Source organism: Maylandia zebra, linkage group LG20 (assembly GCF_041146795.1).
Source record: "Maylandia zebra isolate NMK-2024a linkage group LG20, Mzebra_GT3a, whole genome shotgun sequence".
NCBI lineage: Eukaryota > Metazoa > Chordata > Actinopteri > Cichliformes > Cichlidae > Maylandia > Maylandia zebra.
Window position 1 is genome coordinate 33,762,399 of NC_135186.1, and position 23,817 is coordinate 33,786,215.

Here is a 23,817-nt window from a genome sequence, read left to right on the forward strand (position 1 = left end):
ATTTAAGCAGATGCAGTGAAATAAGCAGACGTCTCTCGTCATCTCAGGAGGTTATAAAGCAGTGAGAATGGCTTCAATCAAAGGCAACGTCTTCAGTTTCAGGTTTTTCTTCTAATGACTGATTTTAAAAAGTCAGAAGAATTAGCCATGAAATAATGAATGCATATAAAGGAGGTGATAAACAGCAGTAACCCAGCATATACTGCAAGTGATCAATAAAGCTTCAACTAAAAGTCAGGTGAGTGTTCGTTCATCTTTATTTTCACAGAAGAAACATTCCACACTGACATGTAGAAAAAAAACAACCTTATTATATCAATGTGATGGGGAGGAGGGGGTGGGGTTATTTCAAGGCACTATTTATCATATGAACATAGAAAGAGGTGAGGGCAGGTGAACAGGGGAGGTCAGAGGTCATCAGAGGACAATTCGGTTTGACCTTCAGCTACAAAGATCAATACCATCATCAATAATACTGTGGTCAGTGTGGGCGGGGTGGGTGGGTGGGGGTCAACTGTTGTCGGGAAGCTACAGTGTGCTCATCTAAACAAAAGTCATCAGGGAGATTCACGAGTCCTAGAAGTCTCTGATCAGTAATCAATAGTCATCATCTCACAGGTTCAGCAGGAAGTGACAAAGGGACAGGTAAATATGAACTCAGCAGAAATCAGAGAAATGCAGCCGAGTGACCGGGACAGAGACAAAGTGCAGGAAGGAAACTTAAAACTCGCTCATTCAACCGAGCCAAAGGTCAGCAGAGGTGAGAAGACTGAGGCTGAATCCAAATGTTTCCACCGTAAGGCTTCGTCAACACCGGCTAGGCTCATTGTAGCATTTCAGCATAGTTTTATATTTAATTTAAAATAAATAAAAAAAAGGCTGAAAGCAGTGGATTGCTTAGAAAACTGCGGGAGGAAGAACAGCAATGGCAAAAGGTTCCGAGCAGAGATATCCTTGCTTTACTGAAAGTGACAGACAAGGATGAAGCAGGTTAGGACGTGAGCCCAGCTTTAATTTTCCCGTCATTTTGTGACTAATAACAGATCCAAACTCTGGAGTAAAGTCGACACAAAGGTGCCAACGCAGCAAACACACAAAACAAAATCCTCTCGCTCATCAAACACCCTCACACACTTCACTGGCATTCACTGGTGTCGTTCGCTTACAGTGAATGAAACGTAACTAATAAATATTAAAATTTACATTTTTTAAAAATTCTTAATATAAGGAACTTTGATGTGCTCTGATTCAGTTCTGCATTTCCCTCTGCCGCAAACCAACACACTAAACGTCATTTCCCATGCTTATTAACACTAAAACTATATTTAACGTCACAACACTACGCTAATATCCTCAAGCAAAGCCTGCAAAAATGCAGACTTTTGTGAGGTGTGCATAAAGAGATAAAAACGTCTGCGAGCGGCTGATAAAAGTTAGGAGCAGGACGGCCCTGATCGCTGACGTTTGACCTCGGGGAGGGCAAAAAACTCACCTCCGCACAGTCAAACTTAATCAACACAGGAAGATCAAAGGAGGAAGAGTACAGCTTATTTCGCTTCAGTGGACACATCAATAAAGACTGCATGTTGGTTAAACTGGTCTTTAGAAACAGGCTGTGTTTACTGCTGCATCACCTGTTCGGACTTAAGTCCACCTGACTCTTATTTAAGCACAGGAAGTCCCACAACAAGTCAGCAGGAGATGCAGGTTTAAGTTCGATGTAGAAAAAAAGAGAAACTTGGAAGAACTGGAGTTTTCTATCAGAAATTATACTGAACATATTAAAATACTCACATATGAGACGTGAGGACTCCGATTCAGTTTGGATCCAGCCTCAGCCAATCAATCATCCAGTTACTTCAGGAATCAGCGCAGACACATGATCAAGATAACAATTTCCCACATTATGTGAACTCAACAGACGCTTCCAACCCTCCCCGACCGCCGACTGTCTCTGCGTGCAGCCCCTGAGGCTGCGTGCGCATCTATGTCTGCAGCCACGGGTGCTGCAGGCACTCCGCCGCCGTCGCCCTACGCTCAGGCTGCAGCTCCAACATGGTCAGCAGGAAGTCACTGAACTGAGCCGCCTGGTCCAGTGGCCACTCGTACTTCTCCAGCAGAACCTCGAACAGACCCCACGGCTTCAGGTTGGAGATGTGACGCAGGTCACCTGAGACAGGAAGAGTGAGGCATCTGGTTTTAAAAACAACCAGGTTCACTGAATAAGATGGACAAGCTTTACCATCTGCAACAAGAGTTCCAACTTTCCCCTCCTTTCTCTACAGTTTAGGATCACTGAAGGTAAACTGTCTCACCTCTCCTGCTGAAGTACTCTCTGGAGTACCTGCCAGACAAAGCGAAGGGCAAAGGAATCGGCCCCAACAGCTCGATGATGTGAGCGATGTGATCTGAACACACAGTGAAAAGTCACACTGAGGTAGTGTAAACACAGTCAGTCTAACACTACAGTACTGTGTGTGTGTGTGTGTGTGGGTGGTACAGCTGAGTGTACTGCCAGCTGTGCAGTAGTACCTTCATCTCTGGTGTAGTCTTCTCCTGAATGGGGCTCGAACAGGTAATCTCCTGTTGCCAGCTCAAACGCCTGAAACACCAAAATCAATGTTTCATTTAGTCATGTGACCACTGACTGAATCACACATCAATAACTTGTCAGGGAAACACAGATGAAGGACACACGGGTGGCGGTGTGTACATTCTCTGCATAGATCAGTGCACGCAATCAGAAGGTCTGCTGCCTGCACCTATTAGAATACCAAGTGAATTTAAATTTGTCTAAAGCAAAACGTCTCAGGACCGAGCTCGCAGTACAGTTTACACAGTTTACTCTGCCTTACAGAAACCTGGTTGCAGCAGGATGATTATGTTAGTTTAAATGAATCAACACCCCCGAGTCATTCTAACTACCAGAAACCTCGAAGCACAGGCCGAGGGGGCGGCGTGGCAGCAATTTTTCACACCAGCCTGTTAATCAACCAAAGACCCAGACAGACTTTTAATTCATTTGAAAGCCTGATGCTTAGCCTCGTCCACCCCAGCTGTAAAACTCAGAAACCAGTCTTACTTGTTATCATCTATCGTCCACCTGGGCCTTACACAGAGTTTCTGTCTGATTTCTCAGACTTTTTATCTGATTTAGTGCTCAGCTCAGATAAAATAATTATTGTGGGTGATTTTAACATCCATGTAGATGCTAAAAATGACAGCCTCAACATGGCATTTAATCTGTTATTAGACTCAATTGGCTTCTCTCAAAATGTAAAAACCCTTTTATCACACTCTAGATCTTGTTTTAACATATGGCATAGAAACTGAACATTTAACAGTGTTTCCTGAAAACCCTCTCCTGTCTGATGATTTCCTGATAACATTTACAATAATTGATTACACAGCAGGAGAGTAGACTTTATCACAGTAGATGTCTTTCTGAAAAGAGAAAGGCTCTCCCTCCCATTTGTTCCTAGAGTATTTAAAAGTAGAATGGGAGGCAGAGCCTTCAGTTTTCAGGCCCCTCTTCTGTGGAACCAGCTTCCAGTTTGGATTCAGGAGACAGACACCATCTCTACTTTTAAGATTAGGCTTCAAACTTTCCTTTTTGTTAAAGCTTATAGTTAGGGCTGGACCAGGTGACCCTGAATCCTCCCTTAGCTATGCTGCAATAGACGTAGGCTGCCGGGGATTCCCATGATGCATTGAGTTTTTCCTTTCCAGTCACCTTTCTCACTCACTATGTATTAACAGACCTCTCTGCATTGAATCATATCTGTTGTTAATCTCTGGCTCTCTTCCACAGCATGTCTTCATCCTGTCTTCCTTCTCTCACCCCAACTGGTCGCAGCAGATGGCCCCGCCCCTCCCTGACCCTGGTTCTGCTGGAGGTTTCTTCCTGTTAAAAGGGAGTTTTTCCTTCCCACTGTTGCCAAAGTGCTGCTCATAGGGGTTCATATGATTGTTGGGTCTTTCTCTGTATCTACTGTACAATATAAAGCGCCTTGAGGCGACTTTTGTTGTGATTTGGCGCTGTATAAATAAAATTGAACTGAATTGACACCACCACACCAAATCTGAGACTTGCAAAATCTCTTCTGAGCATCATTTTGTGCAGTGACAGCCAACACTCCCATTACTGTGTGACCCTCAAACCAGTCAGAATAACAGAAAAACACAGATCAGCAACTTTTATGTGTTGCCAGATGGGTAGAAACTGCATTTCATAAACAATCTGTCAGATCAACCTTGAAAAAAAAAAAACAATCTTCATCAAATTATCCAGATCAGATGACTTGGAAATGGGATCGTGCAGGGACCGTGTATAAAACGCAGAGTTTAGGCAGAGTTGTTTCACACACACCACTGCTCTCATCTCGTTTATTTTAGGGAATTGCTTTCGAAATAAAAGGCCTATTTATTTATACACAGGGACAATATTTAATGGCTACATACAACAATGGTCTGATGAATATGCTGTAACAGTCAGACTGGGGAAAATCCCGCATGTAAAGCATGTCTATGTATTTTGCACCAGTGAGTACGTGTACCATGCAGGCAGTGCTCCAGATGTCAGCCGGGGGTCCGTACTCTGCTCCAATCAGAACCTCCAGAGCTCTGTACTGTCTGGTCTGAATGTCCTCTGTGAAGTGTTTGTGCTGGAAAAGAGACATAAGACGGGAAAAGAGAGAGGAGCCGTCTGATTGGTCTGACGGGAAAATAAACGAGAGGAAGAGATGACCGTGAAAAAGGATTCTCACCACCCAGCATGCATTTCCCAGATCAGCGATCTTCACTCTGATCTTGTCTGCGTTCTGGGAATCCAGAGGACTCAGGACAAAGTCGGAGGCGCTGAATGCTGAAATTTAAAAAAAGGAAAATCAGTTAAACCTGATTGGTTTAACTGCTGTTTGTGTTAATGCAGGATTTAGAAGGATTTGGCTAATTTGCAGACACTGAGTGAGGTGCTGGAAGAACTTCTGCTGGGTGGCTTCAGTGGTCACGTGGACAAACCTGGTGGTCCGGGGTGGTGGTGCTCTATTATTGGATTAGTTTGCCCATAACACCATGTTTGAGCATTAGCATGTTCATCATGAGTCCAGTTAGCAACAGGACATCCTAGGCTGCCACTCAATTCTAGATTTTCTGACTGCATCATCGGACCTGTGGCTGTAATTCTTTCAGCTGTTTGGATGAAGATGAGTCAAACTGTCAAAAGATCACCACTCGGCGGCGAGTAGGATCATGAGGTGGGGGAGCATGTCTGGCATACTAAAGCATATAGCGAGGGTGGAGTGGGAGTGTTTGGCAGAGGTCCCAGTCCAGGAGATTTAAACTTTCATTTGGCAGAGATTACAGGACTCAGAGTACAAATGGGCCACGTTCCACCTCCAGTTCAGAGTTCCCTAACCAACCATTGAGCTGAAGAAGTCCCTTCAAGTGTGGTTAGCTTATGCTGTGTACAGAACATTTTTGGATAGAATTTTGGGGACAGTGGGCTGTCTGAATTGTTGAGTCTGAGGATCCCTTTGATACAAGGAGCACAAATCAGCTTCCTCTGAAAGATCTGTGGGAGGAGCTAAGAGTAGAACAACTCCTTTGCTTCATCATCATATCATTGTAGGGGATGCCTCCCTGGGCTGGTCCTCAGTCCCCTGATCAGAACCTGCTCTTTATCCTAAAATCTGTAGAATAACTTAGAGCAGTGTGAGAAAGATAGTAGTGAAATATAAAACTGGAAGTCTTTCTAGGGAGAATGGGCCAAAAATCTCTCAGTTGCTACAAAAACAGACTACAAACGATAAAGGCGAAGTATTAAATTGAAACGTGTGAGCGTGTCCAACCTTCTCGTCCACTCGAGTATCCGGACTGAGTAGAAAGTGCAGATTCAGACGTTGCTGACATCACTGAGCTGGAGAACCCTGATAGGCCAGAAGCGGGACTTGAGAACCGTCCGGGGGCGTGGCCGTTACACCCATCCTCAAACCAAGAGCAGTTGGACTCTGGGCTGGTTTTGCTATTGGCTATAGAGCAGGACGTGTTGCCATTGACAACCAGAGAGCCTAAGAACAAAGAAACACCGTATTTATACTGTGTTAGACAACAAATTCTACTTCGGCCTTTACTAACGGTCACACTCACCGATACTGTCTGCATCCTCAGCCTGCAGCACACCATCGTCTTCCTCCATCCTCTGAACACACAAACAGAAGAGTTAACCCTGCAGTACTGCTGGAGGACTGGTGCAGCATGTTTCACAGTACTATTACTGCAGTGCTACTGTACCTGTATATCAAACAGTCTCTCCTCTAACAACTTCTGCTGTCGCTTTGCTTTTCTTTTTAACTTCTTCTTCTTGTTTTTAGACAGTTTTCCGATCTGCGCGCACACAGGGCGAGACAGGCAGCAGGACAGTGAGGCTTCAACAACAACAGTAACAATTTTATGTTTCTGTAATCAAGACGCTCAAACACACGCCTGTTGTTACTGACAACACACACCCATGCACACAGTTCCTTTTCTTGACCTTCGGCCAATCAGCTTGCAGTAGTTTACTACAGCTATAACGTATCTGATACCTGCACTACAAGGCAGGATCTGAGGCTGAGTGAGGTAACTTCAGGTTTGAACTCATCTTTTCAGTGTCACAAACGCAGTTCTTATGGGAGAACAGCAGCAGGATAACTTATCCTGTTTGAGATACCTTAGAGCAGGAGTGGGAGAACTCCAGGCCTCGAAGGCCGCTGTCCTGCAGGGTTTAGATATATCCCTGATCCAACACAGCTGATTCAAATGGCTAAATTACCTCCTCAACATGTCTGGTAATGAACTAATCATTTGATTCAGGTGTGTTGACCCAGGGTGAGATCTAAAACCTGCAGGACACCGGCCCTCGAGGCTGGAGTTCCCCACCCCTTCTTTGCAGGTATGCAGCACATATAATGCTCGCAGAAGGAGTTTCTCCAGTTTTTTGAGACCCAAATAATTTTTCATTCCTGATTAGCTTCAGTGAGAGATACAGTACTCAGCAGAAGTGAAAACATAATTCCTGCCTAAATTTCTGTCCCACTAGCAGCAAGTAATCTTAGAGCCATTTTGCTCCATATAAAAACAGCAAACCCTTTTAGTTGCACACCAGCGTATTACCAGGTTGATTGTGAACTTTTTACCTACTTGTGGCTCCATAGTGTAACATGCAAAAGGTCCCTGGTGTGAAGCTACCTGCTGTGGCGACCTCATGAATAAGGGAGCTTCTACATTTATTACTTTTGTATATGCCTGCTCTCCCCTGCTCTCACATTTCAACACGAGCTGAAGAATAATTATTTTAAAAATGATCTTGCTGTGCCTCAGTGTTGGAACGGTGATACCGATCAGTCTAATAATTCACACAGTCTGATTTTCTTTCTGGTTTTAACAGGACTGGTTCCAGGGCTTTCCAGTTTTACTGGCCACTCACACTGTTTTACACTCACACATCAATACAGTGCTTTTTTACACTATACCTGCATATAAAAATATGCTAGTAGACCTTTCCATGTTTTCAGTCGACTACATACTGCCAAACAATTGCCACTGGAGTTTGTGGTGATTCTAACTAAAGGTATCAAGCCGATAATCTCCACATGACTGCTTAGCCTGATTGATGATTTTAGGGTATTTGAAGCCAGATAAAGGAAAGATATCCTAGGTCAGGGGTGGCCAACTCCAGGCCTTGAGAGCCGGTGTCCTGCAGGCTTTAGATAACACCCTGGGTCAACACACCTGAATCAAATGATTAATTCATTACCAGGCCTCTGGAGAACTTCAAGAAATGTTGAGGAGGTAATTTAGCCATTTGAATCAGCTGTGTTGGATCCAGGACACATCTAAAACCTGCAGGACACCGGCTCTGGAGGCCTGGAGTTGGCCACCCCTGACCTAGGTGTTTAGAGGTTGCACTTGAATACAGTAGGCATCACATCTGGACACTTACCTCTAGATCCCTGGGAGCCGTGCTAACTAGAGAGAGAGACACACAGGGACAGACAAACAGGGAGGAAACGGCAGAAACAGGAAGAAGAAAAGGAGGAAAACAGAGAGACAGGAGAAACAGTGCAGTTAGAGCTGTGTAAGAAAGGAGAAGGAGACAGCTCAGAAAGCAGACAGACAGGCAGGTAGATGTCTCTCTGGATGGAGTGGAAACCACAGCTCCCAGTAACTGTATGTAACACGTCTTAGCATTAAACATTTCTGTTTGTCACTGATCACTGAGCTCACTGATCGATTTCTCACTTTGATTGGAAAACACTTGACAAAAGCTTCATTAGCAGGTTCCTGACACTTAAAAAGAGACACTAACGCTTCCTAGTTCCGACCAATCACATAGCAGCTGATCACCTGATGATCCAGAAGGGGGTGGGGCTCCAGCTCTCTGCCAGATAGTAGCTTCAGCTGCCAATCTCCTGACGTAAACCTCATCAACCTCCAGCAGGATGTTCTCTGGTTTGATGTCAGTGTGGATGATCTTACACTTGGTGTGGAGGTAATCCAGACCCTGCAGCACCTGCAAGCGCACAGCCGAGTCCATGCGGGTCAGCAAGTCCAAGTCACTGTATATATACTGTATAGATCTGTGTTTGCATGCGCTACCTGTCTGATGATGGCCTTGACACAGGCCAGAGGAAGTCCCATGTAGTTTGACTTGATGATCCACTTTAAGAGCTGGTGGCCCAAAACTTCCAGAACCATACAGACATCTGAGAACGGCTGAGGAAACTAACAGCCCACTCTTTCTAAAATTAATTATTAAACAGTACCACACAAGTACCAAGTCTACTTGGTAAAAACGAATGGAAAAACATAATCAGCTTCCTCTCCAGCAAGTCTCCTTCACGGATGGATCTGTCCTGCTCTGCAGCCTCGCTGAGCTTCGTATAGCGGCTCGCTAACCGGTTCTTCGTGTGCTGGTGAATCTCCAGAACAGAACCAGCAGATCTGCTTTGATATGATGTCGTCAGCCCGCGTAGATTTACACAACACCACCTTAAAATACCTCAACAAATATAAAAATTCTTAATTGATAATAATCAGGAAAGTACAGCAAAGAGTTTAATTCATTCTCAGCTTCTTCTTCTTCTTCTTCTCGATGTCTTTAATCTGCCGACCTTAAGGGCGAAGAGGAAGGATTCCTGTTCACAACTGTGCAACGAAAGACCTGTGACTTTTCACATTTGCAGTAACAGGGCTCAGGATTGTGTCGATCCGAAACACTGTGGTGTATATCCACAGACAATGAAAGGATAACACAGGTCTTCATGTCTGTCCCACTGCAGGGCCAGACTGTGGCACAGCCGCTGAATGATTTAATGAATCACAACAACAGCGACTGGTCAGCTTTCCAGTATGAAAAAGCTACATGGGAAATGCTGGAGCTAGCTCCACAGCAGTGACTGAACTTTCAAATTACAAACAAGGGGGTCATTTTTTATATTGATCACTAATTAGCGTGTAGCGTCATTCTGAAAGATGGAAAAATAAATCTTTTAAAAAAGAAATTAGAAAACTTGGTTAAAGGATACGCACTCCATTGACTCCAGAGATCTTGAAGTCATCAATGAGCTGGACGATGGTTTCTCTGTAGGGGTCAGAGGGGTCGCTGTCTCTCACCTGGAGGGACCGACAGACACTCTGGTTACCTGAGCCACAGCCCACGTTGTTGCCGTTGTTTAGAGAAAGCATAAGAGAGCAAACACTCACGCATCGCAGCAGTTTGATCTCGTCCAGAGCCGTCTCAGTGTAATGAGGAGCGCTCTTCACCACTTTCAGCGCCACAAAACGCTTCTTCCTGAATCAGACACAGATTCAGATCATGTGACAACAGAAACCATGCAAAAAGCCAACGAACTGTCTTCAAAACATCATGTGTGCCGTACTGCAGATCCCAGCAGAGCCAGACGGTGGAAAAGTGTCCCCAGCCTAGTTTCCTGACCACGTGGTACCTCCCGTTAAACAGATCGCCAATATCCACAGGGTAGTATCCACCTGGAGCGCACAGAAAGAGAAGAAACCAGAGCTTTTATTTGATTTTAAACCCACGACAGATCTTTACTCTTGCAGGTTTCTCTGATAAATTCTCACCTTTACAGTAATCAGACGGGTCCTCCTGCTCCTCATCATCAGAGCCCAGCAGCTGGGCTGGGGGTGGGGTTAACTCTGGAGGGGGCGGGGTCATAGCTGGAGGAGGTGAGGTCAGTTGATGGGTTGCCGTTGGCATCATGGGAGGAAGGCTAATGGGAGGTCCCAGAGAGTCGAGAGAGCGCATGAAAGAGGGGGAGGAGGAGCAGAGGGGGGAGTACAGGTGGGAGGAGACACTGGACGTAAAGGTCACTGAGGTAAGCAGGTAAGGATCGGGTTGGGAGGGGCTTAATGGAGGAGTGGGAGGAGCTTTGGCAGGATGCGTAGCAGACACCGACGGGGACTTAGAGGCATTGTGGGTAACCGTGTGCGGTGAGGTAGGAGGCGATTTGTAGAGCTCTGTTTGACCGTCTGCTGTGACGGACTGAAGAGTTCTGTGAGGCGATCTGGAGGAATCCTGGGTATTATTACTCTGAGTAACAGTTGGCAGTGGTTGGCTGGGACTGTGAGGAGAATGTGGAGAAGCTGCAGGAGGTGACCGGTTGCAAAACTTATAGCTGCTGAGGGCAGTTTGAGGAGGTACCAGGGGTTCCTCGGGGGAAATTATTGTGCCTAGAAATGGTGATGAGATCTGGAGGGGAGGTGGTGACGGCGTACGGGGAGCATTCAGCGCTGTGATTTCAGTGGTTAACGGGGGTGTTCGTATGGGCTCCTGTGGAGGTTCTTGGTGGGGTGCCGTAGTAGTTTCATAGGGATCTTCTGAGCATGCTGAGGTGTTTTCATGTGGCGTGGTTACTTCTGGAGTGCTTCTAGGATCATCTGGAGATGTTGACATGTTTTCGTGTAGTGTGGTTGTGTCTGAAGCGCTTCTGGGATATTCTGGAGATTTTGATGCGCTTTTGTGCAGTATGGTTACTTCTGGAGTGCTTCTGGGATCTTCTGGAGATACTGACATGTTTTCGTGTAGTGTTGTTGTGTCTGGAGTGCTTCTGGGATCTTCTGGACATGCTAACGCGTTTCCATGCGGCGTGGTTGTGTCTGGAGTGCTTTCATGGGGTGGCAGAGCAGTCTGTGGGAGTGCTGTGGGTACCCTGCTGTCAGCATCCAGAGTCTGAAGGTTACAGAGGTCATCAGACCTGATGGTAAAAGAAAGTAGAGTATATTGAGTGGATTGAGAATACAGGGCAGAAAACTCCCAGTAAAAAAAATAAATAAATAAAAAATAGAAAATTCATAATCGGCAAGAATTATGGGGACATTTTTTAGACATTTAGTTTGCTGACAAAAGTATTAAAGATAATTCAGCTGTGAATCTTAGACATGGGTTGCAGGGGAAAGCTATAAACTCACACAAGTGGCAGCTACGTGAGCCCGATCAGGATTTCTCTTATTTATAAAATGTTTCATCCACCAAAAGTCAAAAATGGACAGTGACAAAAAAAAAAACTACTTTTTTAATTAAATTTTAAATTAAATGCCTTTGTGTCTCTCAAAGGGCTAAAAATACCAATAAATGCAGAGATTTCAGTCGAATAAAGTAACAAAGACTCTGTGTCTCATCATTATGCAGCTTTTATGTACGACCAGGGGGCCAGTCGTGCTTAAGTGCAATCAAAAGGCACATTTTTAGCCAGGAAGAACCCCAGTTGATACAATAATAACAAAAATAATAATGATAATTTCACAGTGTTCAACCATGTGGAAAGATTAAAAGACTTCGAGAAGGGAGTAACTCATGTGTAAGAAGACTACTTCAAAGAAATTTGAAAAGCTCCTTTAAATCTGGGAGAAAATAAACCAACGAGGATGAACCTCAGTCGCTGAAATGTCAAAAAGTTACTGGAAACGTTTCAGGAATATGAACTCTCAGACCACACGACAAATCAGGTGAAACCTCGTACACACAACAAAGATGCGGACAGTAAAATATGAAGGTCGAAGGACTCTTTTTGACATTCGGATGAAGATTTGTTTATTTTGTTTATTTTGTGCTTTTTGAAATGAAGCAGGTGTGTGTGTGTGTGTGTGTGTGTGTGTGTGTGTGTGTGTGTTTGTTTGCTGGTGTACAAACTGCCGTGGGTGGAATCAGACAAGCAGTTTGTTTTGTTTGTTTCTGTAAAAATAATTTTAAAAACTTTTGAAAACAAAAACAAACAAACAAAAAGACTAAACCCTTAGCTCTGTGGACTGTTACAAGCTCAGTAATTATCTCATTCTGGACACAGACAACCTGCAGAGATCAAATAACACAAACACACACACACACACACAGAGAGCTGCTTTCCATCATATCTGAGTCATGGACATTGTTGAAGTTTGCCTGAGCTGTACTGAAATAGACTGAAGTGCGCACGTGTGTGTGTGTGTGTGTGTGTGTGTGTGTGTGTGTGTGTGTGTGTGTGTGTGTGTGTGTGTGTGTTGTGGGATCATAATTCAGTCTCCGGTTCTATTATTGGATCTGAGTGTCTTCAGGCTGAGACCAAAACTGTTTCTGTCAGCGGGACAGCAGCTAGCTTAGCAGGAAGCCTGCAGCAGGCTAGCTGTTTCGCTGACATTTTGTGTGTCGTTATGTGACGAGCTGTTTATCGACAAGACTCACAGCTCAAAACTTTCACTGGAAATCTGTCAGTCCTCATTCGTGGGCAGTTAAACTCAGTAAATACCCAGTCTGATTGAGTTAACTGTCACATGTGTTGATGCCCTCACTTCGGTCTGGCAGGCAGCTCTTTAGTCATGGAAAATTAAAGGTCATTACTCAGCCAGTGCAATGCCAACCATGAACCATGAAAGGAGACATCTGCTTCGTCTTAACGTCTGTATTACTGTTTCTTCAGTTACCTGAAAAACCAAAGCTACCAGCAAACTTTGAAAAACTTGAGCTTGTTCTCCATCACTCCAAATACTTCGCATGGAAATCAGCACCTACTAATCAACTCATTTTCAATCAGACCCAGGTAGCAGATAGCAGACAGCAGGCTGGATGGCTCCACAGAGACTTTCCCCTTCTGTGCACAAGTAAAAACTTTGATTGTCCCTGTCAAATATTTAAACTACTGCCAACCGCCAGTGCTACCGCTCAGCCTCTGTGTAGACACACCTATGGTATCGATTTCTAAATGATACATCACCTTGTTATAGAGTTATTACATTCACAAGATATTCAGAAAACTTGACCTCGAGTTCAAGATCACTGAGATTTGAACTCGATACACCTAAGGTGCTACTACGTCACCTCATTTTTTAGTTATCACATTCACAAACTTGGGTATCAACACCGGCTGCCTGCCCCGGACGGTGACAACAACACCTCGTCAGCATTTTACAGCTCAGGAGTAAAAATACTAAACATTTGACGTGGTAGCTGTTCTTCAGTTTAAACCTGCAGAGGCATAAAGTCAAAGGTAAATGGTTGGGAGGCCATGTGAACGAGGCTCTGTGTAGTCTCCAAAACAGCCAGTGACTCGATAGCCTCAGTGTGAAAAGGTAAAGTACTTTCACCTGCATTCTTTCTAATGACCAGCAGGGGTCGACTCAACAGAAGTCTCACTAAACACAACCTGATGCCCAGTTTGTAAGGTATGGTTCCATGATCAATGACAATGACTATCATACACTGTGAGATATCAGTGAGTACCCCTGATAACTACGAGTACTGCCTCTCAGCAGGCTTCCTGGAGTTGGCCAATCAGAAGAAAATGGGCTTTTGGGCAAGGTGGTCTTAAAGAGACAGGAGCTAAAAGACCACATTTAGACATGTGGACTGAGGGGGCTTCTTAAACTGCATAAACATAAACAGCTGGATATTAGCAGAACAGAAACACTCAGGTGCAGATGTTGCACTCATTTTGTTAGGGTCCGTGTCCACAGCGAGAGAGATTGTTGTTGCTAGGTTACAAAAACCATCTTCTTTAAATTTTTCTTCTCTATCCTTAACTACAGTGTTGATACTGTAAGTCACGACCTTTCTTGAATTTAAGTGGTCGTGAGAGAGAGGTGCCAGTGAAGAGCACAGAAGTGTTCCCAGAGATGGTCTAAGAGCACCGCGAGAGCAGAGCAGAGGGGAAAAAAGAAAAAGAGTGTGCTGAGGCTGTTTTTGTGATGGATTTCAAACACCATCAACGCAGAGATTCAAAAGATTTATTTTCTGTAAAAAAAACAAACAAAACAAAACAAGAAAGAACAGATGACAAAAGTGCAAAAAAAAAAAAAAAAAAAAAAAGGCTGTCTGTACACTCAGAGCTTTACTCTGGTACAGCTGATCTGCAGTTTTCTATATTTCTGCACAAACATGTCATAGAGGTAGAAATAAGAACCATATTAACCAAATTCAACATAAATATTGGTCTTAGCTGTTGATTTATTTACATAAAAATAAAAGGGAGACAATATTAACCTGTGCTTCAATAACTGGTGCAAACCCATCGATGCTGCGATAACTACAACTAAACATAACTCTTGATTAGTCCTGCACACCGGCTTGCAGGAGTTTTTAGTCCAAACTTCAGCTCATGTAACTGACGTGAACGCCTCACTTCAGACTATTTCACGGCCATCTCCATTATTCTCTGATCATTCTTTGCACTAACAGTGTGTATGCTGATGCTTATTTTCTTGGTGCATGATCGACTTTCTCCTATTTCAGGTTTCCTGAAATTATCCTTCAAAGTTTGCTGACATGATTGAGAAAACAAGCCCAAACCATGTACTACTGCCACCATGTTTCACAGATGGGATTAGGTTCGTATGCTGAAATGCAGTGTTTTCCTTTTTCTACAGATGATGCTTCAAAGTTAAACCTAAAAAGTTCTGTAACAGGCTCATCCACTTACAAAGCACTGCTCAAACAGCCTTCTGTTTCCTCCACATAATGTGTGGAGAATGTGCACCGACGTTGCACAGTGATGACACGCTTATGAACATTAACATTAACATGGGTTATGATAACCACACTTTGATAGATCTATGACCTGCAAGGGAAAAAGCGGGGCTTACTCACACCTGATTGCAATCCCACTGAATAAAAAACATCTGATAACAAGTTCATCTTCAAATCTACGGCTAATCCCTCACACACTTTCACCTTCCCCCTCACAGATAAATAATACTGAGTCATTTTCTGAAAATAAATCAACAACAAATGACAATATTTGCATTTTATCCATTTAGTTAGGTTATTTTTGTCTAGTTTTAGAACTTGTATAACGTCACTTTCATGCAGAAATAAAGAAAATCTAAAAATGTTTCCCCACAGCTGAAGATGCTGGTTAAGTTCTGACAAGGGGAAAAATGAACAGGTTGGTTCTAATGTGTTTCTGTGATATTAAAGCATAATAGCAATCTTATCTTATGAAGCAATCTTGAACTTTAAAGTTACACAAATTAGAAAAAGTGAAAGCTCATTAAGACACCAGAGATAATTCTTTGATAAGATAAATGAGCTCAAACTTTTCAGAACTTGTTAATATGACGCGATCAGGAAATCAGATTAAGGAGTAAAAATCAATGCTCTAAATGAATGGAGGTGACACACAGGAAGTTAAAACCAATTTTCTTGGAGTGCACCCACATGCATTCACATTAAGACACGCCTCTAAATTTAGCCTGTGAGTTTGTGTATGGGGTAAGCAGCTGATCCAGTCTACAGTCTCTGCTGGTTTCTTACCGGTTCTCTTCGGCTCGAATTCTCCGGTGTTTTTTGCCTCTGCGGCGGTGTTTCTTGCCCGTGCCGGCAGGGTTTCCGGATCCGGCACCGACTGCTGCTGAGAGGAGGAACAACGTCTTTAAAATACATCATTAACACAAGGTTCAATCACATAACAAACACCATTAATAATGTGAAAATCCAATGATGTGAGCCTTCCTGTTAAAAATATCATCATAAATAAATAATCAAAATACTTTAAAATAACACTATCATAACTCTGATAAGTCTGTTCCATAAATATTAGATAATTTAGATTAGCATTATGTTACCAGCATTTTACAAAAAGTAATCTTTTGTATGTTGTATAGTTTAATTTGCATAAAGATGTAAAACTGCCAGATTACATGTTACTGTTTATTCTGATGTTTGATACTAATTAATAAAATACAAGAAAACAGTACATAGTACACACACATCACTGCTACAAATATCCAACACATTGTAACCAGCTGTCATGCATATATTCCCTAGATTCACGACAAAACAGTAGAACACGAACCAAACACGATTCATAAAATTCTTAAATTTGGGATCTTTAATAGTTGTGTAGCACCTACACAACTATTAAAACAGAAAACAGCACCGGATGATGGTAACCTGACACAACCCTACAGTACGGCCTGAAAACATATAACACAAGACTGCACGTTTATGACCGAAAACAATAACTCCAAAGATCCTGTTCTCCATAACCCTGAACCCGGGATGGGGTGGTGTAGAGGCGACAATCATGGAATACATTAGAGATTTGAGTTAATGAAGTGTCACCTGGAGGCTCAATCGTGTGCCGAATTTATCAGCAGACGTTTTTATTTAATTTGAGACGTAAGTCAGGTCGGTGAATTCGACAGTTATCTGATAAAGAGGCAAAACCCTTAAATACAACATTTTTCGAATGGAGTCTGGCATTGAAGTTGGCGGAACCCGAAACCCCAGTCCGTGTGTGTCACAGCCTGGTACCTCAAGCTGATGCGAGCTAGCTTAGCATGTTAGCGTTGACTCCAACTGTATCGAGCTGTAACACCGAACTAAATCCAGTCTACTTTACCTATCAGCATCTCGGCTCCCGGTCCCCAGTCCGAACCGGTCAGAGAGCGTCTATCTTGTCCGGGCTGACGTGCTCTGACGGCTCTCGAGCGTCCTCGACCCGGTCGAGCTTCACAAAAAAACAGCCGCTGGACTCCGTAAACAATGCGGCTGCAGGAGGTTCCGAAAGTCCAAAAATTAGATCGGGTCGAGGCGGATCCGCACGGTGCAGCGTGGTTACCACGAGCCGCTGGCCTGTCCGTTAGCCCGTTAGATAAGAGCTGTCGGTCCGTTGTCAGTTAGCCTGTTAGCTCCGTTAGCTCCAGCTGCAGATCACCAGCTGGTCCTGCTGAATCCGCCCCGACCTGTTCGTCTCTGAGCCGGTCCAGAACCTGGTCCGCACGCTTTATTTGGGTGTGTTTAATTCGCTGTCTCGGTCTTGCCGTTCATGGACTCAACAGCTGCTGACAGCCTGACACCGGACACCGGGCTTTACGCATGCGCAGTGACCGGCCACGAGCTAAACTGGGAGCAGTGGCGCATCTAGAAGGTAATTTAGGGTGTCTGTGATAACAAAACAGCAACAACCCAGTGCCCATTCTTATTGTTCATGTGCAAAAATGACGTCAGAGAAGTCAGAGGAAGTAAGCTGAATCTGCTGCTGATGCTGATGTTGGGTAATACCTGGGAGACCAGGATAGGATACATGTGTACATAGTTACTATTTCTATTTATTTATTAGTGTCCTTGAGCACGATGCTGCTTTCTCATGGCATTCCTGTCAATGGGTGAATGCGAGACACATTGTTAAGCACTTTGCAGGACTGCTGAGATTAAACGGTGGAATATATGCATTAAACCGTTTAGGTTTAAGCCACAAAACTCCTTGGCTGTGGTTTCTGTTAAAATAGACCATGTTAGGCAAGCTTAGAAAGAATATCTGTCAGAAAGCTTTTCTTCTTCTTCTTGCTGTCATAAAGTGCTGAAGGCAAACTTCTCCTATGTGTGCTGGGATGTGGTTAATTCACTATCTGTAATCACAGCAGGATGGCAGGCTTCATTTTCCTCCAGCATATGCTGCAGCAGAGCTGATGCTGAGGCAGATTCCAGATGCATTCAGCTCAAGAACTTGTATATTGTGGGTTTTGTGCACACAAAATGCTTACATTCATCAAAGGGCTTTCGTCATTTCTCACATTTTTTGTCTCATCGACGGGAAATTGATCTCTGTGAGCCATGCTCAAGTTGATGATGCACATATAAGAGCCAACACACACACACAGCTGGAATATTAGCACAAGTATTTTTCTCTAGAAGTAGTTTCAAATATTTTTGAGAATGATGACACATTCTTACTGCCCTTTGTTTAACTGAAAGGTATGCTATCTTGTCACGTTGCCTTATTATGAATTTAAATAAAGGTTCAATATGAAATATTGTAATATATGTTACCATAATCTCCGTTACAAGTGAGATCATAAAAGCAGCTGTAATAAGGCAATAATATAACAATAAATGATGCACACTGCAGCTGTGCCAAATATTATTTCAATATGGAGAGATCATTCTGAAGAACTGAACAAAATCTATTGAGACAGAGAAATTAATTCATCTATTTGGCCACTGGACTCTGATGACCCATCATGGCAGAATGGAATCCCAGCGGGGACAGGATTTAGGGCAGGACCCCCGTAGTTTAGGTCCTGATGGTGGTGAAGATTAAGATGAAGGCTTGGATGGAGTGAGTAACTCGGGTGAGGTGAAGATGGGAAGGAGAGTCTGAAAGGGAGAATGTATCTCAGTGCTCTTCTTCAAAGCATGCAGAGTGGCGGCTGACTGGGTCAAAGAAGGCGGCAAGAAGATGACTGGACTGGTGTAATGATGCCAGTACGGAGTTTGACAGCATGGGAAAATGGTAGTGACTAGCAGCTAAACATCCAGGAAAGCAAGCAGATGAGTTAATATTGCAGATTGTTCTTGTTGAACTTATGCATGAACTTCATATCTTATTTGAAAAGCTTGAAAATGAAAGAGATGAAGAAGGTTTCATGTTGTAAAAAGCCTGTTGTCCTGACTATTCTTTCCTTCTCTTTGGAGCAGAGGGAGACCAAGGGCAAAACACAAACTACAGGAGAGAGAGATGGCAAAAGTGACTTTTCCAACACCAACATCTCTGCTGCTGCTCATTCAATGGTCTGAAATCAAAATGGTTGATGCTATAAAGTGGGTCATGGGGCTGTGACAACCCTAGGAGCTAAGGAAAGGTGATTTATTACGATTCATAAAAAGATCCAAACATACTGTCTCACCTCTTTCGTCAAAAACATGATAAAAATAATCCAGAAGGAAAAATGTTTTTTGCTACAGGTCCAGAGGGCCTCGTTTCCCCCCAGGAAACAGAAAATCCAGACTTCTCATGATGATGTCGTGAGAAATGATGTCATCATGACATCAGAACTGAAGTTTGAGATGCCACAGCACAGCTGAGAACTGTTAAAATTATAACTTTATTTTTACATGATACAAATTGTGTTTGGCCTCCTGCCTTTTCACAATAAAAGCACATTTCCATTGCAGACTGAATCATCATCATCATCATCCTCAGACAGGTATTTACAGGCACATTTACACACTGTTAGCAAACTGTACACAGTCAGTAGAAACAACTGATCCTGGAGTTCTTTTATACAAACCCTTAAAGTTTCTTTTATTTATTTTTTATTCCCTTATAGTAGAAAAAAAAAAACAATTTCGTAACAAACAGAGCTCAACCAATTAGAGCTGAGGATCAAACTGTACAGAGATCAGGTGACATGCGCATCATCACTGACAAGGCAGGTTTTAAGCCCCGCCCCTCACCTTTAAAACAAAAGAAAGAAAATTATACTGAAGAAGCACCATAAATCTGCATCTGCATCATCATCATCATCAACACACGCATGCAGAAATCTATTGTGACCGAAGAACTACAACTACGGGGTCAAACACAGGCTCAAAAAGCACACAAGCAAAACACAGAGTCAGAAATAGAAGAAGAAGAAAAGTCCAGCAGGAAGAACTGGGTCAGCAAAATCTGGTTCAGGTCTCTGGTTTGGTTCAGTTCAGTAGCAGGGACCATCATCAGAGTCCACCTGCTAGGTTCAGTCCAGCCAGAGGCCATAAACACCGGGGGCACGCACCCAGTGTCGTCAACGCCATCCACAAAGACCAAGACGACACACTAACAGCTGAAACATCATGGCTGCCTTGAAGACCCAGCTGTGACGTCGAGCAGAATCCAAATATCCCGAGAGATGTCGACTCTTTAAACCGGGATCTGGAATTTACACGACCCTTTAATCCCGGTATGTGCAGTGAGTCCGGATCCTCGAGGGCTCCGACCGTTTTTGTGCTATAAACATTACAATACTGATGAGAACGAGAAAGCATCCATAGATTTAAAATGTGGTACTGGATGTGAACAGCCCAAGACCTGAAAGCTCTGTGGTTGGTGATTAAAACCACGCAGGGCATCAGCAGCATCCATCTACCCAGTAAAAGTGATACTGGTGAGATACATGCACAGATAAAACCCACCCCATCCACAGCCTGTTCACCCTGCTGCCATCTGCCAAGCAATGCAGGAGGATCCAGCGGTGCACCACCAGATTTCTTTCTTTTCTTCCTTTTTTTTCTTTTCTTCAGGCTGCTGAATTCATCGCCCATCCTTTTTTCATTAGTAGCATGCAGCAGCTACGTCTACAATTTCCTTTTACCACCGTGTGTTGGGTAATGGTAATAAAAATGAGCCTTCGATCTCTTAAACTTCACTCATTAGATTCGGGCAGATCTGATATCAGAGCTGTAAACTAATACCTGTCACGTGTAGCTCAGCAGATCTAAAGTAGATGAAAACGGCTACCATAACAATGGATGTGGCAGCAGTCGGTAACAACCGTGGCACGACACCTGGACCAGTGTTTCAAGTTACTCGTAGCTTCGTTCTTGAAGTACACTGCGTCCACCTAATGATAAAAAACATTTTTAACAGTTGCAACTCAGCAGAAATGCTGGGGGACATACACGCCAAGCAGAGAAAAACAGGAAGCTACAATCGCCACAATCTGTGACCTGAAACAGCAGCCGAGCACAGTGTGGTACGTGCTGTTTGTGCTCAGGGTTTGTGGCTTTACTCTGTTGTGTTTGGTGGGGGTGGGTTCTTCTGGCATATTGTCAGGGTTTGTGTAAGTTGCTGTTGTTGTTTTTCCTTCCCTGGTTCAATACAAGTTAAGCATTTAAACTGATTTATTTTCCCAATGAGCAGGGGGATACGTGATCAATAAGGCTGCTGTCAGAACAGACAGTGCCACCTAGCTGCAAGAGTGAAGGCACAGCTGGGATTAAATAAGTATAAATAGGACTTACAGTATGTACACACAATAAGTTAGTAACTAGCTAGCACACAGCCACTCTTTATCTCTTTATGTCGCTTACACAAACACAAACACACACACACACACACACACACACACACACACACACACACACACACACACACACACACACACACACACTCTTTAACTCCTCCCACAGATTTTAGATTGTTTTTTCAGCAGGTTCGACTTCAATGTTTCAGTTCAACATTCAGTGTGACTCCAGTCTCCGTCTCCACCACTGCCTCCTTTCACCTGCACAATACTGTCTAAATTAAGGACATCAGTCATTCGTAGGCTGGACTTTTGTTCAATTCCTTCGGTCCTAAGAAGCTCCAGCTGCACTCTGAGAAGCCTTCAATCACCTAAAATGCTCCAGCAAGCGTACTAGCAGGAACAGGGACTGAAACAAGACAGAAAAGAGCTTCAAGGGTTCCTTTCAAGGAGAAAAGAGTTAAAAAGTTTCTTGCACACAATAGCCATAGTGACCTGCTTCTTAGCTTCATTATGGAGTTACAGGAAAACGGTTATAAACCCTTCTGAATAGACAATTCAAAAGGGTTTATTTATAACATTAAAATAATCTATGAACTTTAACAATTAGAAATAAAATGACATTAGAGCACATATCCTTCAATGCACATCAGCAATAGGCAGGGAGAGCAAGATAAAGACCCAGCACAGGGCAGAGCAGACATCAGTGAAGATATATCACTTTGATGAAGTCAGATGCACCATGAAAGGTGAAGCTGGGCTGCAAAGCAGCTTGCACATCAAAGCAACTGCGGGCAGGCTGAAGCAGTTAAAAACATGCTGAGCTACCAGCTGATGTGGGTGAGGACTGTGGCTGAAGTTTGCAATTGTGGTGTGTATGAGCATGCATGACACCCACCTGATTCATAACTACTTCTGTAAGTGGTAAAAGTACTTTTTCCTTTCAGCATATCAGAGTGGAGAGATGCTGCTGAACACATCTGGTGAAATCAAAAGGATTGTCTAGAGTAAGGGTTTCCTAAAATAGAAAGAGAAGTAGAGCCAGCTCCCACTTTGGCTTTGGGAAGCAGACACCCTGTTTACTTTGAAGACTAAGCTTCAAACTCTCACTCTTCTTAAAGCTAAAGTTCAGACTGGATCATTAGTCTGGGACAGTCTAGGAGAGGACTGTCACACTGGATCCTGTTACCACTGCAGTCCCTTCCTTGGAGTCCACAGTTTAAAAAAGATGTGGATTGAATTTGTTTTCATCTCTGACAAAGATCCTCACTTGGTCACATTCAGCACTCGCTGGTTTAGTTTCAAACTAAATCTAAAGCTGCACTCATACAAAACAGATTGATGAAGCAGTCTGGACCCACACCTGTAACTGAGGAAGGCTGGAAGGACTGGGACCAGCAGGTCACTGTTAATGAGAAACTGGAGTCACGCTGAAACGTGGTTTAAATGCTCCCTGATTTTGGTTCTTTTATTGCGCTTCTTAAAACTCTGCCCAGATCGGCAACATCAGAGCTGCTGGTTTCAGTAGAAAAGGCGAAACTTACAAACAGCACGTCTGCGACCAGGAGCTCAATAATCAATACATGAGAATCTGAGTATTTCACTTGTGCTTTTTGACTCACAGACAGTAGAACAGCAGGGAACTCTGGGAAACATAGTGCAAGGCAGCAGGTGATGGTGATATTCCCTGATCTAATTGGTAAGATTGTCGTTCTCCACCATAGGCTGGTGTCAGTCGGCGTAATGCGGCTTCAGGTTTGGTTTAGGTTAGTTTAACTTTAGTTTCAGTGCTGCTGCTCTGTGAGGAAATCTAAAGACCTAGGATCTCCTGAGTCGGACTATAAAAGCTCATATATCCTGACACACACACACACACACACACACACACACACACACACACACACACACAGATGCACACAGCAGGAAGACACAGTGCCACAGCATTCCAGTCATTTCCACTGCTTCAGTCTTTGTGAAGATGTTTCTTATGATTCTTCATCCCCATCCTCCATCATCCTCCTCTCCTCATTTAAGATAAAAACACATCAGAGGTCCGTGACCTTGTTCTCCACCAAGGCGGCGACCTGCTGCAACCGATAGGCCAGCTGCATCTTCTGCCCTGAACTGTCCTCCTCCAGAGACATGATGATCTGAGCAGCAGACACAGTACAGAGAGTTGGACAAGTGCAGAAGTGTAAGATTAGTCTAGAGAGCTGCTAATAACCAAATACATGTTTGTTTCTTTTATTGTAATCTGTCATTTTAACCACTGGATTGCAAAAATGCAATGTAATCTGAATACTTCGTGATTTCTTCAGAAGAACAGAGTGCACCTGTTACCAAGTATTTTATTTATATAATACACTTAATGCACTGCAAATGTATATAAAACATTTGTAGTGCAATTAAAGTGCTAAGTGAGAACTTACAGGTGTTCACAGTAAATAACCTTTATACGAATTATTCAGACACAAACTGTTTCTTAATCAGAAGACTTGTGGAGGACTCACATATTGTAGTATAAGATAAGTTTTCCCTCAGAACTACTTTTATATTTTA

The 23,817-nt window shown here is 43.4% G+C and overlaps 2 protein-coding genes and 1 long non-coding RNA gene across 6 annotated transcripts in view; 1 reads left to right on the forward strand and 2 right to left on the reverse strand.

Moving 5' to 3' along the window:
* Positions 1 to 239: 239 nt before the first annotated feature.
* Positions 240 to 17,336, reverse strand: srpk3 (SRSF protein kinase 3). 2 transcript variants are annotated; one of them, XM_004568147.6, is made up of 17 exons: positions 16,875 to 17,336; positions 15,785 to 15,881; positions 10,126 to 11,258; positions 9,921 to 10,029; positions 9,745 to 9,832; positions 9,567 to 9,654; positions 8,638 to 8,744; positions 8,386 to 8,551; positions 7,982 to 8,007; positions 6,292 to 6,384; positions 6,148 to 6,199; positions 5,850 to 6,068; positions 4,767 to 4,864; positions 4,557 to 4,664; positions 2,533 to 2,602; positions 2,316 to 2,408; positions 240 to 2,170 (listed from the first exon to the last, which is right to left on the reverse strand). In XM_004568147.6, exons 1-17 carry the CDS (start codon positions 16,882 to 16,884, stop codon positions 1,986 to 1,988), a joined length of 2,742 nt encoding a protein of 913 aa, XP_004568204.1. In that variant the 5' UTR covers positions 16,885 to 17,336; the 3' UTR covers positions 240 to 1,985. The 2 variants fall into 2 exon arrangements, with proteins under 2 accessions (XP_004568204.1, XP_012779269.1); XM_012923815.5 differs by having other exon boundaries at positions 15,785 to 15,878; positions 16,875 to 17,335.
* LOC143414267 (uncharacterized) lies at positions 17,284 to 19,445 on the forward strand. Its single transcript, XR_013094786.1, has 3 exons — positions 17,284 to 17,402; positions 18,953 to 19,116; positions 19,220 to 19,445. It is a non-coding gene; the product is annotated as an uncharacterized LOC143414267 (long non-coding RNA).
* The window catches only part of plxnb3 (plexin B3), a 93,297-nt gene continuing 88,820 nt past the window's right edge, over positions 19,341 to 23,817 (reverse strand). For all 3 annotated transcript variants that reach the window (XM_076878356.1, XM_004568148.5, XM_004568149.4), the window contains one exon: positions 19,341 to 23,408. In XM_076878356.1, the coding sequence (XP_076734471.1) occupies positions 23,304 to 23,408 (105 nt within the window). In that variant the 3' untranslated portion in view covers positions 19,341 to 23,303. The remainder of the gene's footprint in view (positions 23,409 to 23,817) is intronic.